The 21,167-nt window shown below is 43.5% G+C and overlaps 1 protein-coding gene across 4 annotated transcripts in view; it reads right to left on the minus strand.

Moving 5' to 3' along the window:
• The window catches only part of STAG2 (stromal antigen 2), a 127,953-nt gene that overhangs the window by 32,015 nt on the left and 74,771 nt on the right, over positions 1-21,167 (minus strand). For all 4 annotated transcript variants that reach the window (XM_044305299.1, XM_044305298.1, XM_044305302.1 and 1 more), the window contains exons 6-14: positions 20,848-20,944; positions 18,177-18,253; positions 14,127-14,331; positions 13,891-14,042; positions 12,152-12,225; positions 11,243-11,366; positions 4,160-4,258; positions 3,993-4,072; positions 375-482 (exon numbers count right to left, since the gene is read on the minus strand). In XM_044305299.1, the coding sequence (XP_044161234.1) occupies positions 375-482; positions 3,993-4,072; positions 4,160-4,258; positions 11,243-11,366; positions 12,152-12,225; positions 13,891-14,042; positions 14,127-14,331; positions 18,177-18,253; positions 20,848-20,944 (1,016 nt within the window). The remainder of the gene's footprint in view (positions 1-374; positions 483-3,992; positions 4,073-4,159; positions 4,259-11,242; positions 11,367-12,151; positions 12,226-13,890; positions 14,043-14,126; positions 14,332-18,176; positions 18,254-20,847; positions 20,945-21,167) is intronic.

A 21,167-nucleotide genomic window follows, 5' to 3' on the forward strand; every position in this document is an offset into this window, starting at 1 on the left:
ACACGGGATACATATGCTGCAGATCCGAGTGTGCCAAATCTGTGTCTTATAGTTGCAGCAAAGTCCATGAGATTGTGCAGATCTCCACACTGCAGATTTCACCCTTTTACAAAGTATAGCTGGTGATCCGTTGCAAATTTTCAGCAAAATCAGTAACAAATCTGCATGCAACCCATGCGTATTTTACTGCAAATTCTGTGAGGATTTTGCTGCAGCAAATCCACAGCTGGAATTCATCAGAAAATTCCATCCATCTATCATAATCAATTTCTATCAGTACGAACTATACACAAACAAACATGAAAACACGCCTAATCTTTACCATAAGCACACAATGTACTGCTACAAGGCTACAATAGAGCAGCTTGTCTTACTTTTTATAAAGAAACTCTCCAGCTGCAACAGCTACAGGTCGATGGGCAGAATACACCAAGTGGTAGACATTTTCACAGTCTTCAGCAGTTAGAACCTCATCGCTACTTCTACAAGAAACATATGAAAGTAATACATATCATGTTACACTGATTAGTACATAACAAATAAAAGCATTGTCAAAAAAAAAATTCACATTACTTAGGCTACTTTCACACTAGCGTTTTAGTTTTCCGGTATTGAGATCCATCATAGGGGCTCAATACCAGAAAAAGACGCTTCAGTTTTGTCCCCATTCATGGTCACTGGGGACAAAATGTAAGCGAACAGAACGGATGCTCCAAAATGCATTCCGTTCCGTTTAGTTGCGTTCCTGTACGGGAGAGCAAACCGCAACACGTTGTAGTTTGCTTTCCGTCCTTGGATGCTGAGCAAGACGGATCCGGCATGCAATGCAAGTCAAGGGAAAGCATCTGTTTTCTCTGACACAATAGAATATGGATCCGTCCCCCATTGACTTTCAATGGAATTCATGACGGATTCATCTTGGCTATGTTAAAGAGAATACAACCGGATCCATTCATAAATGCAGATGGTTGTATCATCAGTAACGGAAGCATTTTTGCTGAACCCTGCCGGATCCAGTAAAAACGCTAGTGTGAAAGTAGCCTAAAATAATCACTAACTGCGACTAACAAATTCTTTTCAAAGGTTATTTTAGGTGAACCTGAACAAATCTGTAAAACACTTTGATCAAACATGTTCATGTTATTGACCCTAAAAACACTTCTATAATCTCTGCCACTAGGGGTCTCCCTTCTAGCAATTTTGCTTTCCACTCAATGTTGGGGCTTGTTCACACGGCCGTTGAACATGGGGGCACCGGCCGTGTGCATTCTGCATCACGTATACAGATCCATTCACTTGAATGGGTCCGCAAATCCAGAGATGCGGTGCGGAACGGAAACCTACGGAAGCAGTATGGAGTGCTTTTGTGGGTTCTTGTGCTTCCGCACCGCAAAAAGATAGAGCAAGTTCTATCTTTCTTCGGAACGGACGGATCGTGAACCCATTCAAGGGAATGGGTCCGCGATCCGCATGTGGCTGCCGCACGGTTGGTGCCCATGCATTGCGGACAGCAATTTGCAGTCCACAGCACGGGCAGCACACGGTCATGTGAACAAGCCCTTACTAGGCGAATCCTGTCCTTAGCAGCATAGAATAAAGGAAGTGGATATGTCTTTCTCCACTGTGGCTCCAGAGCCCAGCATGCTTCTGAGCTCAGTGCAGAGGACCCTTCCCCATCCAGTGCTCAGTACCTGAACACTACAGAATGCTCAGCATCTCATTCAACCGTTTTATGCATACAGCGGCTATGAAGACTTATATGTCTCCCTTGCAATTAAACCCTTTGTATTCTTATCTTAGTGTTTTTTACTTTTTTCTTGACTTCTAAAATTCATCTGACATATTAGCAAAAAAACACTGGTGTGTAAAGACACCTTGGCTTGCACAGGAGCCGTAGACATCACAAGTTAGGAATTTTTTTAAAACAAGACTAGCAAAGCTGCTTTATTTTATTAGATGCACTAGAGGGACAAAAATGGTTGTAGAAGATGCAGTGTGTTTATATTGGAATAAATAAAAAATAAAATAAAATTAAATAAAAAAAACATTTTCCCAATAGGTTTTAATTTAAACTTTCATTCAATTTTCCTTCCTTACCCTCCATCCTGTCACATATATTCCATACGGTTTTACCCCTTCATATAAAGTCTGTCAGAGAAGCCGACAGCTCAGTCTGTTACTCTCATCATAATTCCATGTAACTAAAAAACACTTATTTAAAGGGGTTTTCTAAGGCCTCATACACACAGCCGCAATTTGCGGTCCCCAATACACAGGCAACGTCCATGCGGCGACGGCCGGGACTGATCGAGACCCATTCAACTTGAATGTGTCCGAGATCCGTCCGCACCGCAAAAATAAATAAAAATAAAATAGAACACTCCGTAGTGCTTCCGTGTGGTTCTATGCCTCCGTTCCACACCGCAGCTCCGGACCCATTCAAGTGAATGGGTCTGCATCCGCAATGCGGGGAGCATGCGGCAGGAGCCTGCATACTGCAGACCCGCTGCTTGCAGGCCGCAATACGGCCACGGCCGTGTACATGAGGCCTAAGGCCCCTTTCACGCGGGCGAGTATTCCGTACGGGTGCAATGCGCGAGTTGAACACATTGCACCCGCGCCGAATCCGGACCCATTCATTTCAATGGGGCTGTGCATACGAGTTGGTATTTTCACGCATCACTTGTGCGTTGTGTGAAAAATCGCAGCATGCTCTATATATCCTGCTTTTTTATGCAATGCAGGCCCCATAAAAGTGAATGGGGCCGCGTGAAAAATCGCAAGTATCCGCAAGCAAGTGCGGATGCGGTGCGATTTTCACGCATGGTTGCTAGGTGACGATCGGGCTGGGGACCCGATCTGTATTATTTTCCCTTATAACAGGCATCCTCAAACTGCGGCCCTCCAGCTGTTGCAAAACTCCAACTCCCAGCATGCCTGAACAGCCTACAGGTATCAGCCTACAGCAGGGCATTGTGGGAGTTGTAGTTTTACAGCAGCTGGAGGGCCGCAGTTTGAGGATGCCTGCCTTATAACATGGTTATAAGGGAAAATAATAGCACTCTGAATACAGAATGCAAAGTAAAATAGTGATGGAGGGGTTCAAAAAAATAAATAAATAACTCGCCTTAATCCACTTGATCGTGTAGTTGCGGATCTCTGTCTTCTTTTGTAATGTTGAGCTGCCGGCTAAGGACCTGTAGTGACATCACATCACATGATCCAATCACATGGTCCCTTACCATGGTGATGAACCATGTGATGAGCACAGTGAATTCATCAAAAGGTCCTATTCCTGTGCACAGCAAAGAAGACGACAGAAGAGAAGCCAGCCTACGCGATCAAGTGGATTAAGGCGAGTTAAATAATTTTTTATTATTTTTTAACCCCTCCAGCCCTATTGTACTTTGCATTCTGTATTAAGAATGCTATTATTTTTCCTTATAACCATGTTATAAGGGAAAATAATAAAATCTACAGAACACCTAACCCAAACCCCGAACTTCTGTAAAGAAGTCCGGGTTCGGGTACCAAACATGCCGATTTTACTCACACACGTGCAAAACGCATTACAATGTTTTGCACTCACGCGGAGAAAAAAAAAAAAAAAAAACGCACATTTTCCCGCAACGCACCCGCATCTTATCCGGGCAAAAAACATGACGCCCGTGTGAACGAGGCCTAATACTGATGACCTACCCTCAGGATAAGTAAGCAATATCTGATCAGTGCGGCCTCTTCAAACAGCTTATCTGCAGGATGGCCAGGTGTCTGACTCCCACCGATCAGATACTGATGACCTCTTCTAAGAGGTCCTCAGTATCAAACACTCGAGCAACCCCTATAAACTACATTCTTACCAATGTCATAAGAATAGATTACCAGCTTCTCTGTCACAAAAACAAGTGTATGATGCACTCCTCTGATATATTGTTCACATGCTCTTAAGCTGGTCTAAAATAAGTCAGCTAAATCTGATGATCGTTACTCACTGTAAAACCAGAGTCAGAAGCTTTATTGCCTGAACTGCTACATCGTATTCCTTGTCAAGAGTCATTGACACAATTCTATCCTGAAAAGAGAAACTTCTCAGTTGCAAAAAATGCTTTCAATACTGGTAAATGTAAAAATGTACTCTCTTTAAAAGAGAAAGAAATACCTTGAAACGACTAGTGAACAGCTCCAATTTGGAATTCAGCTCTCTGTTGTAATACAGACCTTGCAGAGCAGTAAGACATTTCAGCCGAACCTCTCCTTGCTGGAAACAGAATGAACACTTTATTACACTACTCTATGCGTTTACTAAGATTCAATGGGATTTCCAGTACTTAGATACTGGGGGCTTATCCTCAGGCTAGGAAATCAATATCAGATTCGTAGGGATCCAATACACCAAACCAAGATCAGCTGATTTGGGCTGTTGCCAGCACCGGAAACTATACAGTATCAGTGGCTGCCTCAAACATCTGATCAGTTGATGTGCTGGGTGTCCATTAATTGGATCTTGATTACCTACTATCCCGAGAATAGGTCATCAACATGTAAGTCCTGGAAAACCCCTTCAAAAGGGTTGGCTCATGACAACATTTCCACTTGATCCATAGAAACGGAATGGAACTGTAGTGTGCACACGTGATTGGAACTTTATTCAAACAGGGGACACACATTACAATGATTAGTGGGGTCTCAGCAGCTGGACCCCAAGCAATCGTAAATCTATTATCAATGCTGTTCATGGGATAACCCCTTTAATGAACAGTCAAATGAAGTAGGAAATGACTGCTATGTTTAAAATGGACTGCCCCAATTATTGCTCCATTATTTGTGGACTCAGCACTAGAGTTGTTGCGATACCAAATTTTTGATTCGGTTTCGATACCATGAAAAAGTATTGCGATACTCGATACCATTCGATACCACGCGAAAAAAATTAAACCAAAAAAGCCACGTGCATTCCGCATTTTTTAAAATGGCGAATCATGCAGTTTTTTTGTTTTTTTTATATTTTAATAGTTTGGACTTTTCTGACGTGGCGATATGTAATATGTTTATTATTTATATATTTTATATGTGAAATTGGGAAAAGGGGGTGATTTATACTTCATATTTTGGTGGGTTTTTTTTTTTTTTAACTTTTCTTTATTTATTTAATAACTATTTCCCCCCTTAGGCTACTTTCACACTAGCGTTCGGGTGTCCGCTTGTGAGCTCCGTTTGAAGGGGCTCACAAGCGGTCCCGAACGCATCCGTCCAGCACTAATGCATTCTGAGTGGACGCGGATCCGCTCAGAATGCATCAGTCTGGAAGCGTTCAGCCTCTGCTCCGCTCAGCAGGCGGACACCTGAACACTGCTTGCAGCATTCGGGTGTCCGCCTGGCCGTGTGGAGGCAAGCGGATCCGTCCAGACTTACAATGGAAGTCAATGGGGACGGATCCGTTTGAAGATGACACAATATGGCTCAATTTCAAACTGATCCGTCCCCCATTGACTTTCAATGTAAAGTCTGGACGGATCCGTTCAGGCTACTTTCACACTTAGAATTTGTTTTACAATATAATGCAGACGGATCCGTTCTGAACGGATCCACCGTCTGCATTATATGAGCGGATCAGTCTCAGACGGATTCGCTCTGAACGCAAGTGTGAAAGTAGCCTTAGGGGCTAGAACCTGGGATCTTTCATCCCTTGTCCTATTCAGCCTGATAGAGCTCTCAGGGTGAATAGGACTTCACACTGTCCCTGCTGCTCTGTGCCTTGTGCACACAGCATCAGGGATGTTACCATGGCAACCAGGGCTTCTGTAGCGTCCTGGCTGCCATGGTAACCGATCGGAGCCCCAGGCTTACACAGCTGGGGCTCCGATCAGAAGCTGCCACTGCACCACCAATGAGGGGGAGGGGAGAGGTCCCTGTGGCCACTGCCACCAATGATTTTAATGGGATGGGGGGTTGGGGGGCACACTGCACCACCAATGATAAATTACCCCTTTATACAGGAGGCGGGTACTGGCAGATCAGCGGCAGTTAACCCCTTAGGTGCTGCACCTGAGGGGTTAACTGCCTCTGATCGCAGCTCCCTGTCAGCTGCAGGGTGCCGGCAATGCGTTTCTGCTGCCGGCACCCGCCTCCTGTATTGTGTTAAAGACTGACTTTCACTATCAGGCCACACAGAGCGGCGCCCAGCGATGTCCCAGCACTCACCATTAGTCCTGGGCGCCGCTCCGTTCGCCCGCAGTGCCCCATTACTGTCTCCTCTCCTGCTCCACATGCTGATTACTATCGGAGCGATGGGAGGAGACATCAGCTTCACTAGTGGGCGTTCCTTCTGCCTGGCTGTAGCGCTGTCCAATCGCAGCGCAGGGAGAAGGAACGCCCACTAGTGAAGCTGATGTCTCCTCCACATCGCTCCGATAGTAATCAGCATCTTGTGGAGTAGGAGATGAGACAGTAATGGGGCACTGCGGGCGAACGGAGCGGCGCCCAGGACTAATGGTGAGTGCTGAGACATCGGTGGGCGCCGCTCTGTGTGGGAAATAGGACTATTCCCATCATTGGTGGCTCAGTGCGCCCGTCCCTCCTCCGCCCCTCTCTTCTCGTTGGTGGCGCAGTGCGCCCGTCCCTCCTCCGCCCCTCTCTTCTCATTGGTGGCAGCGACAGCAGCACAGGGGGAGGGAGGACAGCTTCCTTCTCCCCGTGCTGCTGAGAGAACATGAGCGCGCCGATAGCAGCGCGCTCATGTTCAGAGATACAGCCCAGAATCGAAAAAAAACTGAAATCCCGGTATCGTATCGATACCGGGACAAAAGTATCGATTGGGTATCGAAATTTCGATACCCGGAACAACCCTACTCAGCACAACTATGCACTAGTTATCCATGTATCTGAATGGATAGGGTGTAATACTACATTTGCCCTGCAGGCGGAATGTTACGCTGCCTAAAGTTTCTTTCCCTTGGCAGTTTCAGCAGCCAGACTAGCAGCAATCAGCTTGCTTTTAAGGGTACTTTCACACTGGCGTTTTTAGGATCAGACAGGCAATTCTGACAACCGAACTGAAACAGCAAACAGAAATGTTTTTTTTTTTTTTTTTGGATCCGTCTCATTTGGAATAACTGATCCGGTATTTAAAAGGTTTCAAAGATCAAAAGCCCAAAAAAAAAAAAAAAGCTCCACCTATGTCCCAGCGCATGCGCAGACCAGAAAACTGGATCCAGCAACGCGGCAATTTCCGGAACACTTGGTACCGGATCCGGCATTAATACATCTTTATGGAAAATAATGCGGTAGTGTTCGGGATTTTGGCTGGAAAAAATTATGCAGTATTTTGTCCGGTCAAATACCGTACAGGGGACAGAACGGAAGACATCCTGATGCATACTGAACGGATTCAGGGCTCCAGATGGCGACTAAAATGGTCGCCAATGCGACTCAGAATTGCTAAATGGCGACAAGACTTTGTAGTCTTGTCGCCATTTGCGCCGAGAAGACCCTCCGCTGCTCTGCAGCTTTCACAAACTGACATGGCACGCGCTGCTGTCAGCATGTGCCATGTTCTTCTCAACAGCACAGGGGAGAAGGAGGCAGTCCCCCCTCCCTGTACCGCTGTCACCAATGGGCTGATAGCAGGGAAAAGGACGGGAGGGGCTGTGGCCACTGAGCCACCAATGATTCTACTTTATAATACTGGGGTTTGGGGGGGGGGGGGGGGGTGCACTGTGCCACCAATGAATATAGTCTATGCTTAATACAAACGCAGGCTGCGCTGCGGGTGCCAGCCATATCCCATACCCGGCACCCAGCCTCTATGACTGCGCACTGCGATCCGCCGCTATTAACCCCTCAGGTGCCACAGAGCTCTATCAGGGTGAATAGGACAAGGGATGAAATAATCCAGGTTCTAGCCCCTAAGGGGGAAATAGTTATTAAAAATAAAAAAGGGGGGCGGTTAAAAAAACAAATACCAAAATATTAAGTTTAAATCACCCCCTTGACCAATTTTATAATTTTATATATAAATAATAAAAAAAATTACATATTGCCACGCCCGAAAAAGTGTGAACTATTAAAAAATATCTCCTATGCGGTGAACGCTGTAACAGAAAGACAAAAATTAGGTTAGGACTGTTCTATATTATGGTCCAGACGTTCCTTAAAATAGAGTATCGCAATACTTTTTTATGTTAACGAAATGGAGTCAAAATTTTGGTATCGTGACAACTCTAGGTAAGACGTGTTTTTTTAATTTTTTTTATTATACCGTAATTATATGTATTTTAAATTTGGCTCCTAAATTTTTCAGGTTAGGAGCCAATGGCTCCTTGATATATTTTTTAGTCTGGAGCCCTGGGATTGCTTTCCATTCAGAATGCATTAGGGCAAAACAGTTTTTTTCTCCGGTACTGAGCCCCTTTACCGGATTTCAATACCGAAAAAGAATAACGCTAGTGTGAAAGTACCCTTAGGCGACACAGGCGTATCTCTACAGGCAAATTCTGAGCTTTTTTTTTTCCTGAGGCATTTAAAAAAAGTGGAGGCTATATCTATGGAAAGTAATACGAAAATACAACTAATGCACAACTTAAAGGGAACCGGTCACCTGGATTTTGTGTATAGAGTTGAGAACATGGGTTGCTAGATGGTCGCTAGCCCATCCGCAATACCCAGTCCCCATAGCTCTGTGTGCTTTTATTGTGTAAAAAAAAAAGATTTGATACATATGCAAATTAACCTAAGATAAGTCAGGGACAGGACTTCTCTCAGGTAATTTTGCATATGTATCAAATCATTTTTATTTACACAATAAAAGCACAAAGAGCTATGGGGACTGGGTATTGCGGATGTGCTCAGATCTATGCGCAAAATCCCGGTGACAGGTTCCCTTTAATTAACTTCTAGGGAAAAAGGTATTGCTATAAAAAGTCTCATTATAGCCCTAGCATTCATATGTAGTCATGTAGCAAAATTGGATTGTGCAGATTACACATGTATAGACACTATTACTAAATAATTGTTTGAACACTGCAGATCCGGTTCACACGTACAGTAGTCCATCATCTTAATGACTGCTATATAGACTTTATAAAAGCTGACAAGCTCTTCAATGACTAGACTCTTATTAGGATGCAGTACTCACAGTAATATCTGTGTTGGCATCAATAGTATCTTAGCAGATTTACTATGACAGGCTTCCTCACCAAGCTAATCAGAGAATTTCACTCAAACCAGGAGAATGCTTGCCAACAAGTTCTGCATGATGTCACAGCAAACATGGGTCTACATGCGGGCCAGATCTGCATGCTTCAACTACACCACAGCTGCAGTGAGAATAAGGGCACCTGTTGATCAGCTTCTGGTGTCATTTTAGACAGGACTGAACAAGTAGTGTGAAGAGCTTCAGCTCATACATCACCTGTCCATCCATATATCAACAAGCGGCACCAGAGTCAGCAGACTGGCAATCCATCTGGGTGACCAGCTCCAGCTGCTCAATAAATACTACGATCTTAGGGTCCATTCACACGTCCGTAGTGTATTGCAGATCCACAATACACCCGGCCGGCACCCCCATAGAACTGCCCATTCTTGTCCGCCATTATAATCGGATAAGAATAGGACATGTTCTATTTTTATTTTATTTTTTCCGGAGCCGCGGACCGGAAGATGGGGGCGCGCTCTGGAAATGCAGATGCGGACAGCACACTGTGTGCTGTTCGCATCCATTCCTGCCCCGTAGAGAATGAATGGGTCCGAACCCGTTCCGCAATTTGCGGAACGGATGCAAACCCATTCTGCAGACATGTGAATGGACCCTTATGGTCAGCAAATAAAGTGATGATGCAGTGCTATATGCTTCCCAGTCTGACTGCTTTCATGGATGCCCATCTACTGGAGACATGTACCACATATGGTGGACCTGTCCTAGACTGAGCAGATTCTGGTACTGGGTATGTGGCCAAATTCTGTTTATTTGCCATAATTATACTTAAGGAGCCCAAACTAGCTCTACTAGACCTTAACCTCCAGAACGTACCCATTCACATATGCTACTATACATGTATGCTATATTTACTATGGCTCATGATTGGAAAAATAACAATCAGATCCATTCCATGAAGTTTCTGGTAACTATGCATGGAAAATAAGCTTATTAATGATGAACTCACAAGTGCACCACTTGCTAAAAATGCTAAAAGGCTGAAACGATAGGTCATCCATGGGTTGATACGCTTATGTAAACCGCCAAACTCCCCTAATTACTGCATTATGGCTTCAAAACACAGCCATATTTCATCTCCTTGATCCCGCCACCTCACCCCTTTGCCTTTAAAGTTTAGATCACATTGGATCCACCTTATGTGTTATAAATGATTCATAATATATGACTTGCAGGTCACTAAGGCTACTTTCACACCTGCGTTCGATCGGATCCGTTCTGAACGGATCCGCTCATATAATGCAGACGGTGGCTCCGTTCAGAACGGATCCGTCTGCATTATAACTTAGAAAAAAAATTTAAGTGTGAAAGTAGCCTGAGCGGATCCGTTCAGACTTTACATTGAAAGTCAATGGGGGACGGATCCGCTTGAAGATTGAGCCATATGGTGTCATCTTCAAGCGGATCCGTCCCCATTGACTTACATTGTAAGTCGGAACGGATCCGCTCGCCTGAGCTCTGGCAGGCGGATGCATTCTCAGTGGATCCGCCTCCACTGAGAATGCATTAGGGCCAGACGGAGCTCACGAGCGGAAACCTGAACGCAGGTGTGAAAGGAGCCTAACAAAACTTGTTTTTCATGCTCTTATTACAATATCTGCTCCTTTACGGCAACTATTAGAACACAGAGCATCACTGTATCTGTTTATTGCAGAATTAACACAATTCTAGAAAATGGAATACAGCTCATAAAGCCACTCTCTGGTGGTCTATGGGACAGCTTTACTTTTTTTTTTAAACACATTCCAAGGCTACCTTCACGTGGGCGGCACAGCTTGCCGACAGGCTATTCCTGCAGGGAATGCTAGGAATCAGCTGGACAAAACCCGGAGCGTACAGTGTTTTTTGTTCGGTCGAAACCCAGCATATTTGCCGGGGAGCGCCCGAATCTCCGCCGGATCCTGTTATAGTCAATGGAGTCTGGTGGGCAGGCGGCACTATCTGGCAATGCCAGATTCGGAGAACTCCAGCAGGCTGCCGGAGAGCTGTGCTGCAGATGTAAATCTAATGTTATTTTTTGTTACTTACCTTATCATGCATTGTCCAGCCCACGTATTTTAAATAGCTGTCATTTAAGAAGGCATCACTGTACATTTTCATCCAGACACCAATCTCTTCTATACATATTGCTCTTATTTCTGCAATAGCATCCCTGAGATGAAAAAGAAACAAAAGATTTAGGTTTAGTTCAGTTACTAGCCGAGTTTATAGCTGTTACGGCCTAGAAGACAGACATGAAAATAACATATCTGCGCGTGGTTCTAAATTTATGGTAGTTTTTCTGAGCCAAAGCCAGGAGTGAACCACAAAAAGTAGAAAACAAAGACTGGCATCTCTCTCTGTTATGAATCAATTCCTGTGTTTGGCACACACACAAAAAAAAAAAAACAACAATCAGAAAAACTGAAACAAAAACTGCAAGTGCGATTCCAGCCTTATAGCAAGTTTGACAACTCCACAGCGAAATCTTTCCATACTACATGCAAATTTAATACAGATAAGGTCCTGTTTGATCTCTGCTGGTATCACACTCCAGGCACCACAACACAGGTGTCAACAGAGCCTAAAATGCAGACACCTGTTAAGTGCCTATATTCGGTATGTCATCACATATTATGCAGGCTGATGGTGAAGTGCTTTATGTTGCCATCTCTACTGATTGCATCATCTCAAGGGTTAAATAGCCGGAGTCAGAGTCCTCTCCAAACTTGGCTATAGGTGCCGTGTTCCGTGTATCAATCGCAACTGCTAAGCCAGGATAATGAGAAAGTCCCATGAAAGTACAGCACTGGGCCAGTGCTATAAATTTATAGCACAGAGCAGGAAGGGGTCGATAGGTTGTATGCAATTGCATATGTAGGAACATACCCAGAAAATACATAAAACTGGGTTATATCATCACAACAGAAAGTGTGTCAAAAAAGGTAAAAATCATACCTGTATCGGTGTACAAAAACACCTTTAAATATTGCATTCATCATATTTTCTATTTCATCCTGATTTTCTTGCAACTGTAAAGGGACAAATTATGACCTAAATCAGTTAATAAAATGTACACACACTGCAATTTGACAGAGGAGCTAAAGAAGCAATGGCCCCTTCATTCTAGGCATTGGTGGGTAAACTACTGATAATCAACATTTCTGGTGGAACTCCTCCCAATAACTTATGATTTAAAGGGGTTTTCCCAGGAATAATTACTTTTCATGTAATGTCTGCAGCCTGCCTCTGTAAGCTCATACTCACCTGTTCCCTCCGCGCTGCCTCTGCTGTGTCCATGTTCCGCTTCCCACATTAGGGTCTACATTAGGGTTGTCATCATACTAACATTTTGATTTGATTTCGATACCATAAAAAAGTATTGTGATGCTTGATACCACGCGTCAAAATAAAAATAAAACAAAAAGGGGGATGTTTTTTCTTTATTTTCTGTTATGGCGTTCACCGCATAAGAGATATTTTTTATATTTTAATAGTTTTTTATTGTTTATATATTTTATATGTAAAATTGGGAAATGGGGTGATTTAAACTAATAATATTTTATATATATATATATATATATATATATATATATATTTTTTTTTTTTTTTTTTTCAATTCATAACTATTAGCCCCTTTAGGGGATAGAACCCTTGTCCTATTCACCCTAATAGAGATCTATAGGGTGAATAGGACTTCACACTGTCCTTGCTGCCCTGTGCTCACGACAGCAGGGAGCTTACCATGGCAGGCTTCAGTAGCGGCCTGGCTGCCATGGTAACCGATCAGAGATCCGGTATTTCACTGCTAGGGCTCCAATCGGATGCTGCCACTGTCACCAATGAATATACTAAGGAGGGGGGAGGGGACCCTGTGGCCACTGCTATCAATGAATATAATACTGGGGGGTTTTGGGAGGCCACTACGCCACCAATGAATATATTTAACCCGTTAATACAAATGTGGGAGGCGGGTGCTGGCCATTTCACACATCCGGCACTCGACCTCAATGACAGAGATCCCGTCGAACTGCATCAATTACCCTCTCAGGTGTGGCACTTGACTGGGTTTATGGAATCGCATTCCCCGTCATTTAGGGTTAGTTATATTCATTTGTGGCGCAGTGGCCACATCCCATCCCCTCCTAAGTACTATCCTCTCATTGGTGCCAGCGGCAGCCGCATCACAGTGGGGAGAGAGGGACTGTCTCCTTCTCCACTGTGCTGCTGAGTCTGCAGTAGCGCAGACTAGTATCCCATTATCAGGTCGATCCGGGTTTAAATGTATCGTTTGGGTATCGATAGTTCGATACACAGTGCAACCCTAGTCTACATCCGGTACTGCCTGGGTATGATTACATGCAACACTGCAGCCAATGACTGACTTTAGTGGTGATGTGGACACAAGCATCAAGCACTGGCTGCAGCGGAGTATGTGACCATGACCATGCTGCGCCAGATGTCAATACTGCAGGTTCTGGAACATGGACAGCATAGAGCAGAGCAGAGGCACGGAGCTGCGGCAACGAGCAGGTATGAAAGTTTCTGTTTATGGAGGCAGGCACTAGATAGGATGTCATTTTTCATGGAAAACCTCTTTAAGGTCTGGAAGTCCCCAAGGTGGCATTTGGAATAGCCTAACAGGCATTACAGAATACCCATATCATGAACAAGGTGGACTGTATATGAACACTAACCTCCTTTCGCTTCTGCAGTAAGAGTTCCAGTCTGTCATTGGCTCGTTTTCCAATCATCTTGTTCCTTTCTGCTTCATACTGCCTTTGTGTATTGTCCATGTTAATGCTCAGGTTAAGAGCCACATTAACCAAGGCTGTCATCAATTTCATAGCTGGCAAAAGAGAAACAATGGTAAAGTCAAACACAAAAAATATGAAAAAAAATTCTCATATTCTGGTTAACTTTCTGTACCAACCTGCCAATGTACTTGTATGTCGAAACGCTCTGACTTGTGAATCAGAAAGCCCAGTGAGAAGAGAAATGACTGTGTCCATCATATACTCATCATAAATGATGCTGTATTGGCACTGGCGGACTAAAACAGCAATGAATTCACAAAAACTGAACTTAAATTTCTTCCACTGTGGACCTGCCATGGTTAAAGGGTAATCACCACTGTCCTACAAAGACAAAATATTAGATTAGCAGCTATAAGAGCAAATGTTGCAAAGTTTAAGTGCATTTTATCAGATTTATGATGGGCTCGTCTTTAACTTCGTATTTAACCCCTTAAGGAGTGAGTCGGTTTTGACCTTAAGGACTGAGCTCCACGTTTCAAATCTGACAGGAGTCACTGTATGTTTGGAATGCTTTCACTTGTCTAAGCCATTCTGTCAGTCTTGCAGAGGCTGAGCGCACGCCTCTTAACAACTGTACCAGGAAGCTGGTGTAAATTATTATAAAAGTGTCGAATGGCTAGGCCCAGCACCACCCACTATTTATAATAGTGGTGAAAGGGGTGCAAAACCCCCAAAAAGCAGTAAATGTTTGCTAAAATGTGTGCGACTATTTAACGGTAGAAAACTAGGAGCCAGTTCAGTGGCTTTGAGGGGCCTATGTATTAGAACCCCCCCATAAATCACTCAATTTTAAAAACTGCACTGATCACAGTACTTAAAAAAACAACATTGAGGTTTGCTAACTCTGGTGTTTCACAGGAATTAATGCAAAATGGAAATGTAAAACTTAGATTTTCTGATTCTATTTTTTTTATGCATGTAACACAGCAGGTGAGGAGAAAAACACTAAGGCCTCTTTCACACGGGCGTCATGTTTTTTGCCCGGATAAGAGGCGGGTGCGTTGCGGGAAAATGCGCGATTTTTCCGCGCGAGTGCAAAACATTGTCATGCGTTTTGCACTCGCGTGAGAAAAATCACGCATGTTTGGTACCCAGACCCGAACTTCTTCACAGAAGTTCGGGCTTGGGATTGATGTTCTGAAGATTGTATTATTTTCCCTTATAACATGGTTATAAGGGAAAATAATAGCATTCTGAATACAGAATGCTTAGTATAATAGTGCTGGAAGGGTTAAAAATAATAAAAAAGTTAACTCACCTTCTCCTCTTGTTCGCGTAGATCCCGGTCTGTTCTTTAGCTGTGGACTGAATGACCTGAGGTGATGTCAGATCACATGCTCCAATCACATGGTCCATCACCATGGTGATAGAGCATGTGATCTGACGTCATCAAAGGTCCTTCAGCCACAGCTAAAGAACAGACCGGCCTCTACGCGAACAAGAGGAGAAGGTGAGTTAACTTTTTTATTATTTTTAACCCTTCCAGCACTATTATACTAAGCATTCTGTGTTCAGAATGCTATTATTTTCCCTTATAACCATGTTATAAGGGAAAATAATACAGTGAATAGACTGTCACCTAGAACCCATGCGTGAAAATCGCACCGCATCCGCACTTGCTTGCGGATGCATGCGATTTTCACGCAACCCCATTCATTTCTATAGGGCCTGCGTTACGTGAAAAACGCACAAAGAGGAGCATGCTGCGATTTTCACGCAACGCATAAGTGATGCGTGAAAATCACCGCTCGTGTGCACAGCCCCATAGAAATGAATGGGTCAGGATTCAGTGCGGGTGCAATGCGTTCACCGCACGCATCGCACCCGCACGGAAAACTCGCCCGTGTGAAAGGGGCCTAAAACTCAACTTTTTACAAGTATCCCCCATATGTGGCCCCTTGTGTGCTACTTTACTCAGATACACAGAAATTAATGTGCACCTTGTGGATTTGGGGCCTCCATATTTTAGAATGTTTCTCAGGCACCATTTCAGGTTTGCAGAGGCCTTCAGGTGCCAAAACCTATCCTTTTGTTAATTCAAATAATATAAACAGTTAGCTGTAAAATGTTTCATTTTTACAAGGCTTATCCCCTTAAGGACCTGTTCCGCCCAATCCGCGGCAGAGGCCCAGCAGTAACTGATAGCCGGACCACTACTGCATGCGCCTTCATCGGTGAAATCACTGATGCCAGCACGTTAACCCTTGATGTGCCGCGTTCAGTGCTGACCGTGGCACGTGCAATGTCCTTGCGGGGATCGGAGCTTCCATCGGGTCCCAACCCTGCTGTGACGGGGACCCGATGGCAGGGAAGGCAGGCTGGTGCCCCCTGGATCTCACAGGCAAACAGGCTGTACGTTTATTACAGTCTGTAATACACTTACAGCCATTTCTTCACAATACAAAAGTATTGTGATGCATTGTAAAGGGGATCAGACCCCCGAAACTTAAAGGGTTTCTACCACTTCGTTTTCACATAATTAGCTTTCAGACACTAGCGATCCGCTAGTGTCTCCTCTGCCAAACAATCCTAATATAATAGCTTTTGGGGCAGCCGTTTCGCTAAAAAAAGAACTTATATTGATATGCTAATGACCCTCTAGGGACTATGGGGGCGTCATTAGCACCTAGAGGATCGATCTACCTTCACAAAATGCGATCAAGCGGCCAAACTCTCGCGCATGCGCAGTGCGCGTCTGTATTCGGCGCATGCGCCGCGAATGTCTTCCCTGCTCAGACATCTCCACTGCGCCTGCACCAATGACGTCATAGTGCTCCGAGGAACAGGCGCAGTGGAGATGTCTGAGCAGGGAAGCAGCCGGACATTCACTGCGCATGCGCCGAATACAGACGCGCACGACGCATGCGCGAGAATTCAGCCGCTTGATCGCATTCCGGAGGAGATGGGCGGGCTGGAGGGACGCGCTGGGCGGCGGCATTTTGTGAAGGTAGACCGATCCTCTAGGTGCTAATGACGCCCCCATAGCACCTAGAGGGTCATTAGCATATCAATATAAGATCTTTTTTTAGCTAAACGGCTGCCCCAAAAGCTATTGTATTAGGATTGTTTGGCAGAGCAGACACTAGCGATTTGCATATTTTAAAAGATTGAATTTTAAGGAAACAAAGTCACAGAACAAGGTAAGAGCCCTATATAGGGAATAGTCGTTAAATAAGGATTTTAACAAGCCAAAGAAATTAATAATTGTGTTTTGGGGGTGACAGAAGCCCTTTAAGACGAAACGCAAGGGTAGGGTGGCTCGGGAAAGGGGTGATCATGGGTAAATGAAAATAATAATAATTTTCAACGAATACCCTATTCCTCAGCTTTTAACATAATAATCGTCATTTTAGTGATGTTTTAATGGTTTTATTGTGTATTTCTACTACAATTGACGTATCTTTTATGTTGATTTTAGATGCATGATTTTTAGTAATTTGTCACCTGCAGAATATTTGAATATAATAAAATCAAATGTTTGAGCAGTCTTCCGGATATATGAGTGCCATATCTTTCTTGACTATCTTTCTGTATTAACCTTTTGGTGTGTGGAGTTCACACTGAGATATAGAGCACCATTCCATCCCCATTGATTAGTAGAGCCACCTCATTCTGCCAATAATAATAATTTTATGTTGTAATTTTGACAGGAAAATAAGAAAGCTTGTATATTTCTTTTTCTACTTTTATAAAGTTATAAAAAAATAAAATAAATTAAATGCAAAAGAAGCAAACTATCTCTATTTGCTTAAGGCTACTTTCACACTAGCGGCAAAGAACTCTGGCAGGCTGGTACGGCGGGTGAATAGCCCGTAGGATCCGTGCTGCCGCTAGTGCATAACGGGGGTGGGTCGGAGTTCCAGCGGCAGCACGGAAAACAGGCCGAGAGCGGACAGAATAAAACTACGACATGTCCGGGTGCAAGCGTGCACTAGCGGCAGCACGGATCAGACAGGCTGTTCACCCACTGGAAAAGCCTGCTGGAGTTCCTTGCCGCTAGTGTGAAACCAGCCTAATAAGCACAGATTCTCTATTCCGGCACAATACATTTTGGCATAACAAACATGGCTGGATGAAATGTGTAAATAATTCAGGTTCAGTTATATTGCTATGGTGTATCAAATAAAAAATAAAAACACTAAACAAAAAAATAAATAAATGTATACCTCATCAAACTCTTCAGTCATTCGCCTAATAATTTCAGAGTTCTGCATGTGGCGAAACATTTCTCCAGAGACGACGCCTGTTAATTAAAAAACATACTGAGGTATTCAACAAGCCATCATAACATTTATTGAAACTTAAAATATATGTATTCACATGTCTTAGGCTGGGTTCACACGGGCGCTGCGGGAAAATGCGCGATTTTTCCCCGCTAGTGCAAAGCATTTGAATGCGTTTTGCACGCCCGTGCGAAGAATCTGCATGTTTGGTACCCAGATCCGAACCTGAAGTTCGGGTTAAGTGTTCTGTAGATTTTACAATTTTCCCTTATAACAAGGTTATAAGGGAAAATAATAGCATTCTTAATACAGAATGCTTAGTAAAATAGGGCTGGAGGGGTTAAAAAATAATAAAAATTTATTTAACTCACCTTAATCCACTTGTTCGCGCAGCCCGGCTTCTCTTCTGTCGTCTTCTTTGCTGTCCATGAGGAAAAGGACCTATGGTGACGTCACTGCGCTCATCACATGATCCATCACCATGGTGATGGATCATGTGATGGACCATGTGATGAGTGCAGTGACGTCACCACAGGTCCTTTTCCTCATGGACAGCAAAGAAGACGACAGAAGAGAAGCCGGGCTGTGCGAACAAGTGGATGAGGGGAGTTAAATTTTTATTTATTTATTTTAACCCCTCCATCCCTGTTATACTAAGCATTCTGTATTAAAAATGCTATTATTTTACCTAATAACCATGTTATAAGGGAAAATAATAATGATCGGGTCCCCATCCCGATCGTCACCTAACAACCATGCGTGAAAATCGCACTGCATCCGCACTTTCTTGCGGATGCTCGCCATTTTCACGCAGCCCCAATCACTTCTATGAGGCCTGCATTGCGTGAAAAACACAATATAGAGCATGCTGCAATTTTCACACAACGCACAAGTGGTGCGTGAAAATCACCACCCATGTGCACAGCCCCATAGAAATGAATGGGTCCGGATTCAGTGCGGGTGCGATGCGTTCACCTCACAATGCGCGCGCATCCGCGCGGAAATCTCACCCGTGTGAAAGGGGCCTTACAGTAGAGGACCAGCCTGGAGGTGACATACTCAGCTGAAAGATACGTATAACTTAGGCTTGGTTTACATCACGTGTTTTCCCTAAGTTTAACATATAAGTTGGTAAAAAAAAAAAAAAAAAAAAAAAAAGATGCAAAAGAACATTACACTACGCTTTTCCATCCTGCAGAGTTGAACAAAAGTTGACCAATCTGAATAGACCCTTATCAGCACTAGATCAAAAGCGATATTCGATGGTGCTCTGCTCAAAAGATTCATATAACATGAATAAGATTCATTGATAAAGCGCAAGGTGTGTGAACACTATGTCGAGTGCCACTACTTGTGTTTCTTACTACTAAGTATTTAAAAGAAGTATTACGTTAAGGTATCCGTTTAGTTTTATGGAACACTATGAAGAAGGCATCCATTTAAGGGTGGGTTTACATCAAGTTTTATGCCTCCGTTTGACGTATATATTAGAAAGAAAAGAAAAAAAAAGGATACAAAAACGCAGCACACCACATTCTTGCATCCTGCAGAGTCCAGTAAAAAAAAGTATATATTTTTTTTATTTCATTTTTTTGACAATGGAACTCTATGGTGAATGGATGCCACTTTATGGCATCAGTCTGAGGCATCCGTTTAACGTGCATGTTTTTTGTATACGTTAAACAGATTGGGTAAAAACAAGATGTGAGCTCACCCTTAAAAAACAAACATTCACCAACATTTCTGCATACTCTGAATACATTGGAGAAAGGAAAAACATTTTAAGTATATATGTGTAAAAGAGAGTTTTTTTTTTATTTTTACATCTAATGACTGGAATGAAACTGAGCAAACATTTTAGGAAAAATTGGTCCAAGCAGCAGGCCACACTACCTTTTCACTCTGCTTTTACGTTTACATGGCTCTAATTACTGGCAAGAAAGGTTATTGGGGTTCTCCAAGAATAGTCATTAATTACCTTCAGCAAATGACTAGGACAGGTGGCCTCCAACTGTAGAGCTGGATGGGGGAGGGAGAATAACAGGTGGGATCTCTCTATAAAATGCACTGCAGCACCTGCCTTCTCTTTACATTGGTAAGCATTCCTGACAGACTGAAACGATACACAGAATCGCTCAATTACTAATGAGGTGATCCTGTGTGCGATATGTTTTCATGGCTGAGCAGCCTGACAGGAACGGAAAGAAGGGATGTGATCCTGCTCCCTCTTTCCCATCAAGCTGCTCAGTAATGACAGCTTATTGCACACAGGATGTCATCATTATCAACTATTGTAGAAGTAGAGATCCCGTTCTACAATAAATTGTAATGGAGTGATCCTGTGTACAGTATGAGCATCACAAGAACGCTCACCACTGTAAAGAAAGGGCAGGTGCAGGAGCGCAGTGTATAGTAATTCTCCAAACCCTCACCCCCTACCATTCAAATGAAGACAACCAGTGCTTGTCACATTCTAGGACAGATTGCCTGCAGCCATCAATTACCATTCCCAGAAAACCCCTTTAAAAAAGGTACACTACTCTGGACTACCGATAGCAAAGTCAACGTAACCTAAAAAAAAGGCTCAATAATAGATCACATAAATATAAATTACCTTTACATCCTGAACACTGAATAAAAAAGTTTATCAGATCAAGAAGTGCTATATCCTTATTGTGTTTGTATGCCTCTATCCAGTCATCTACCACAGACTGAAAAACAAAGAGAAACAAAGACAGGAATTAAAATTGTGAAAGCCAAATTTCTCATTTTATTATTTCAAAGGGGTTCTGCCAAGTTAACATTTATCCCCTATGTCCACTTATCCTAAAAACCGGGTCCTGTTCCCCTGATCAACTGCAAGAGATCGCTGAGTGATGTACTCCTCTATCTCCAGCAGTCCCATAGAAAATAAATAGAGAGGCAGGGTGCATG

The sequence above is a fragment of the Bufo gargarizans genome, chromosome 9 (genome assembly GCF_014858855.1).
Source record: "Bufo gargarizans isolate SCDJY-AF-19 chromosome 9, ASM1485885v1, whole genome shotgun sequence".
NCBI lineage: Eukaryota > Metazoa > Chordata > Amphibia > Anura > Bufonidae > Bufo > Bufo gargarizans.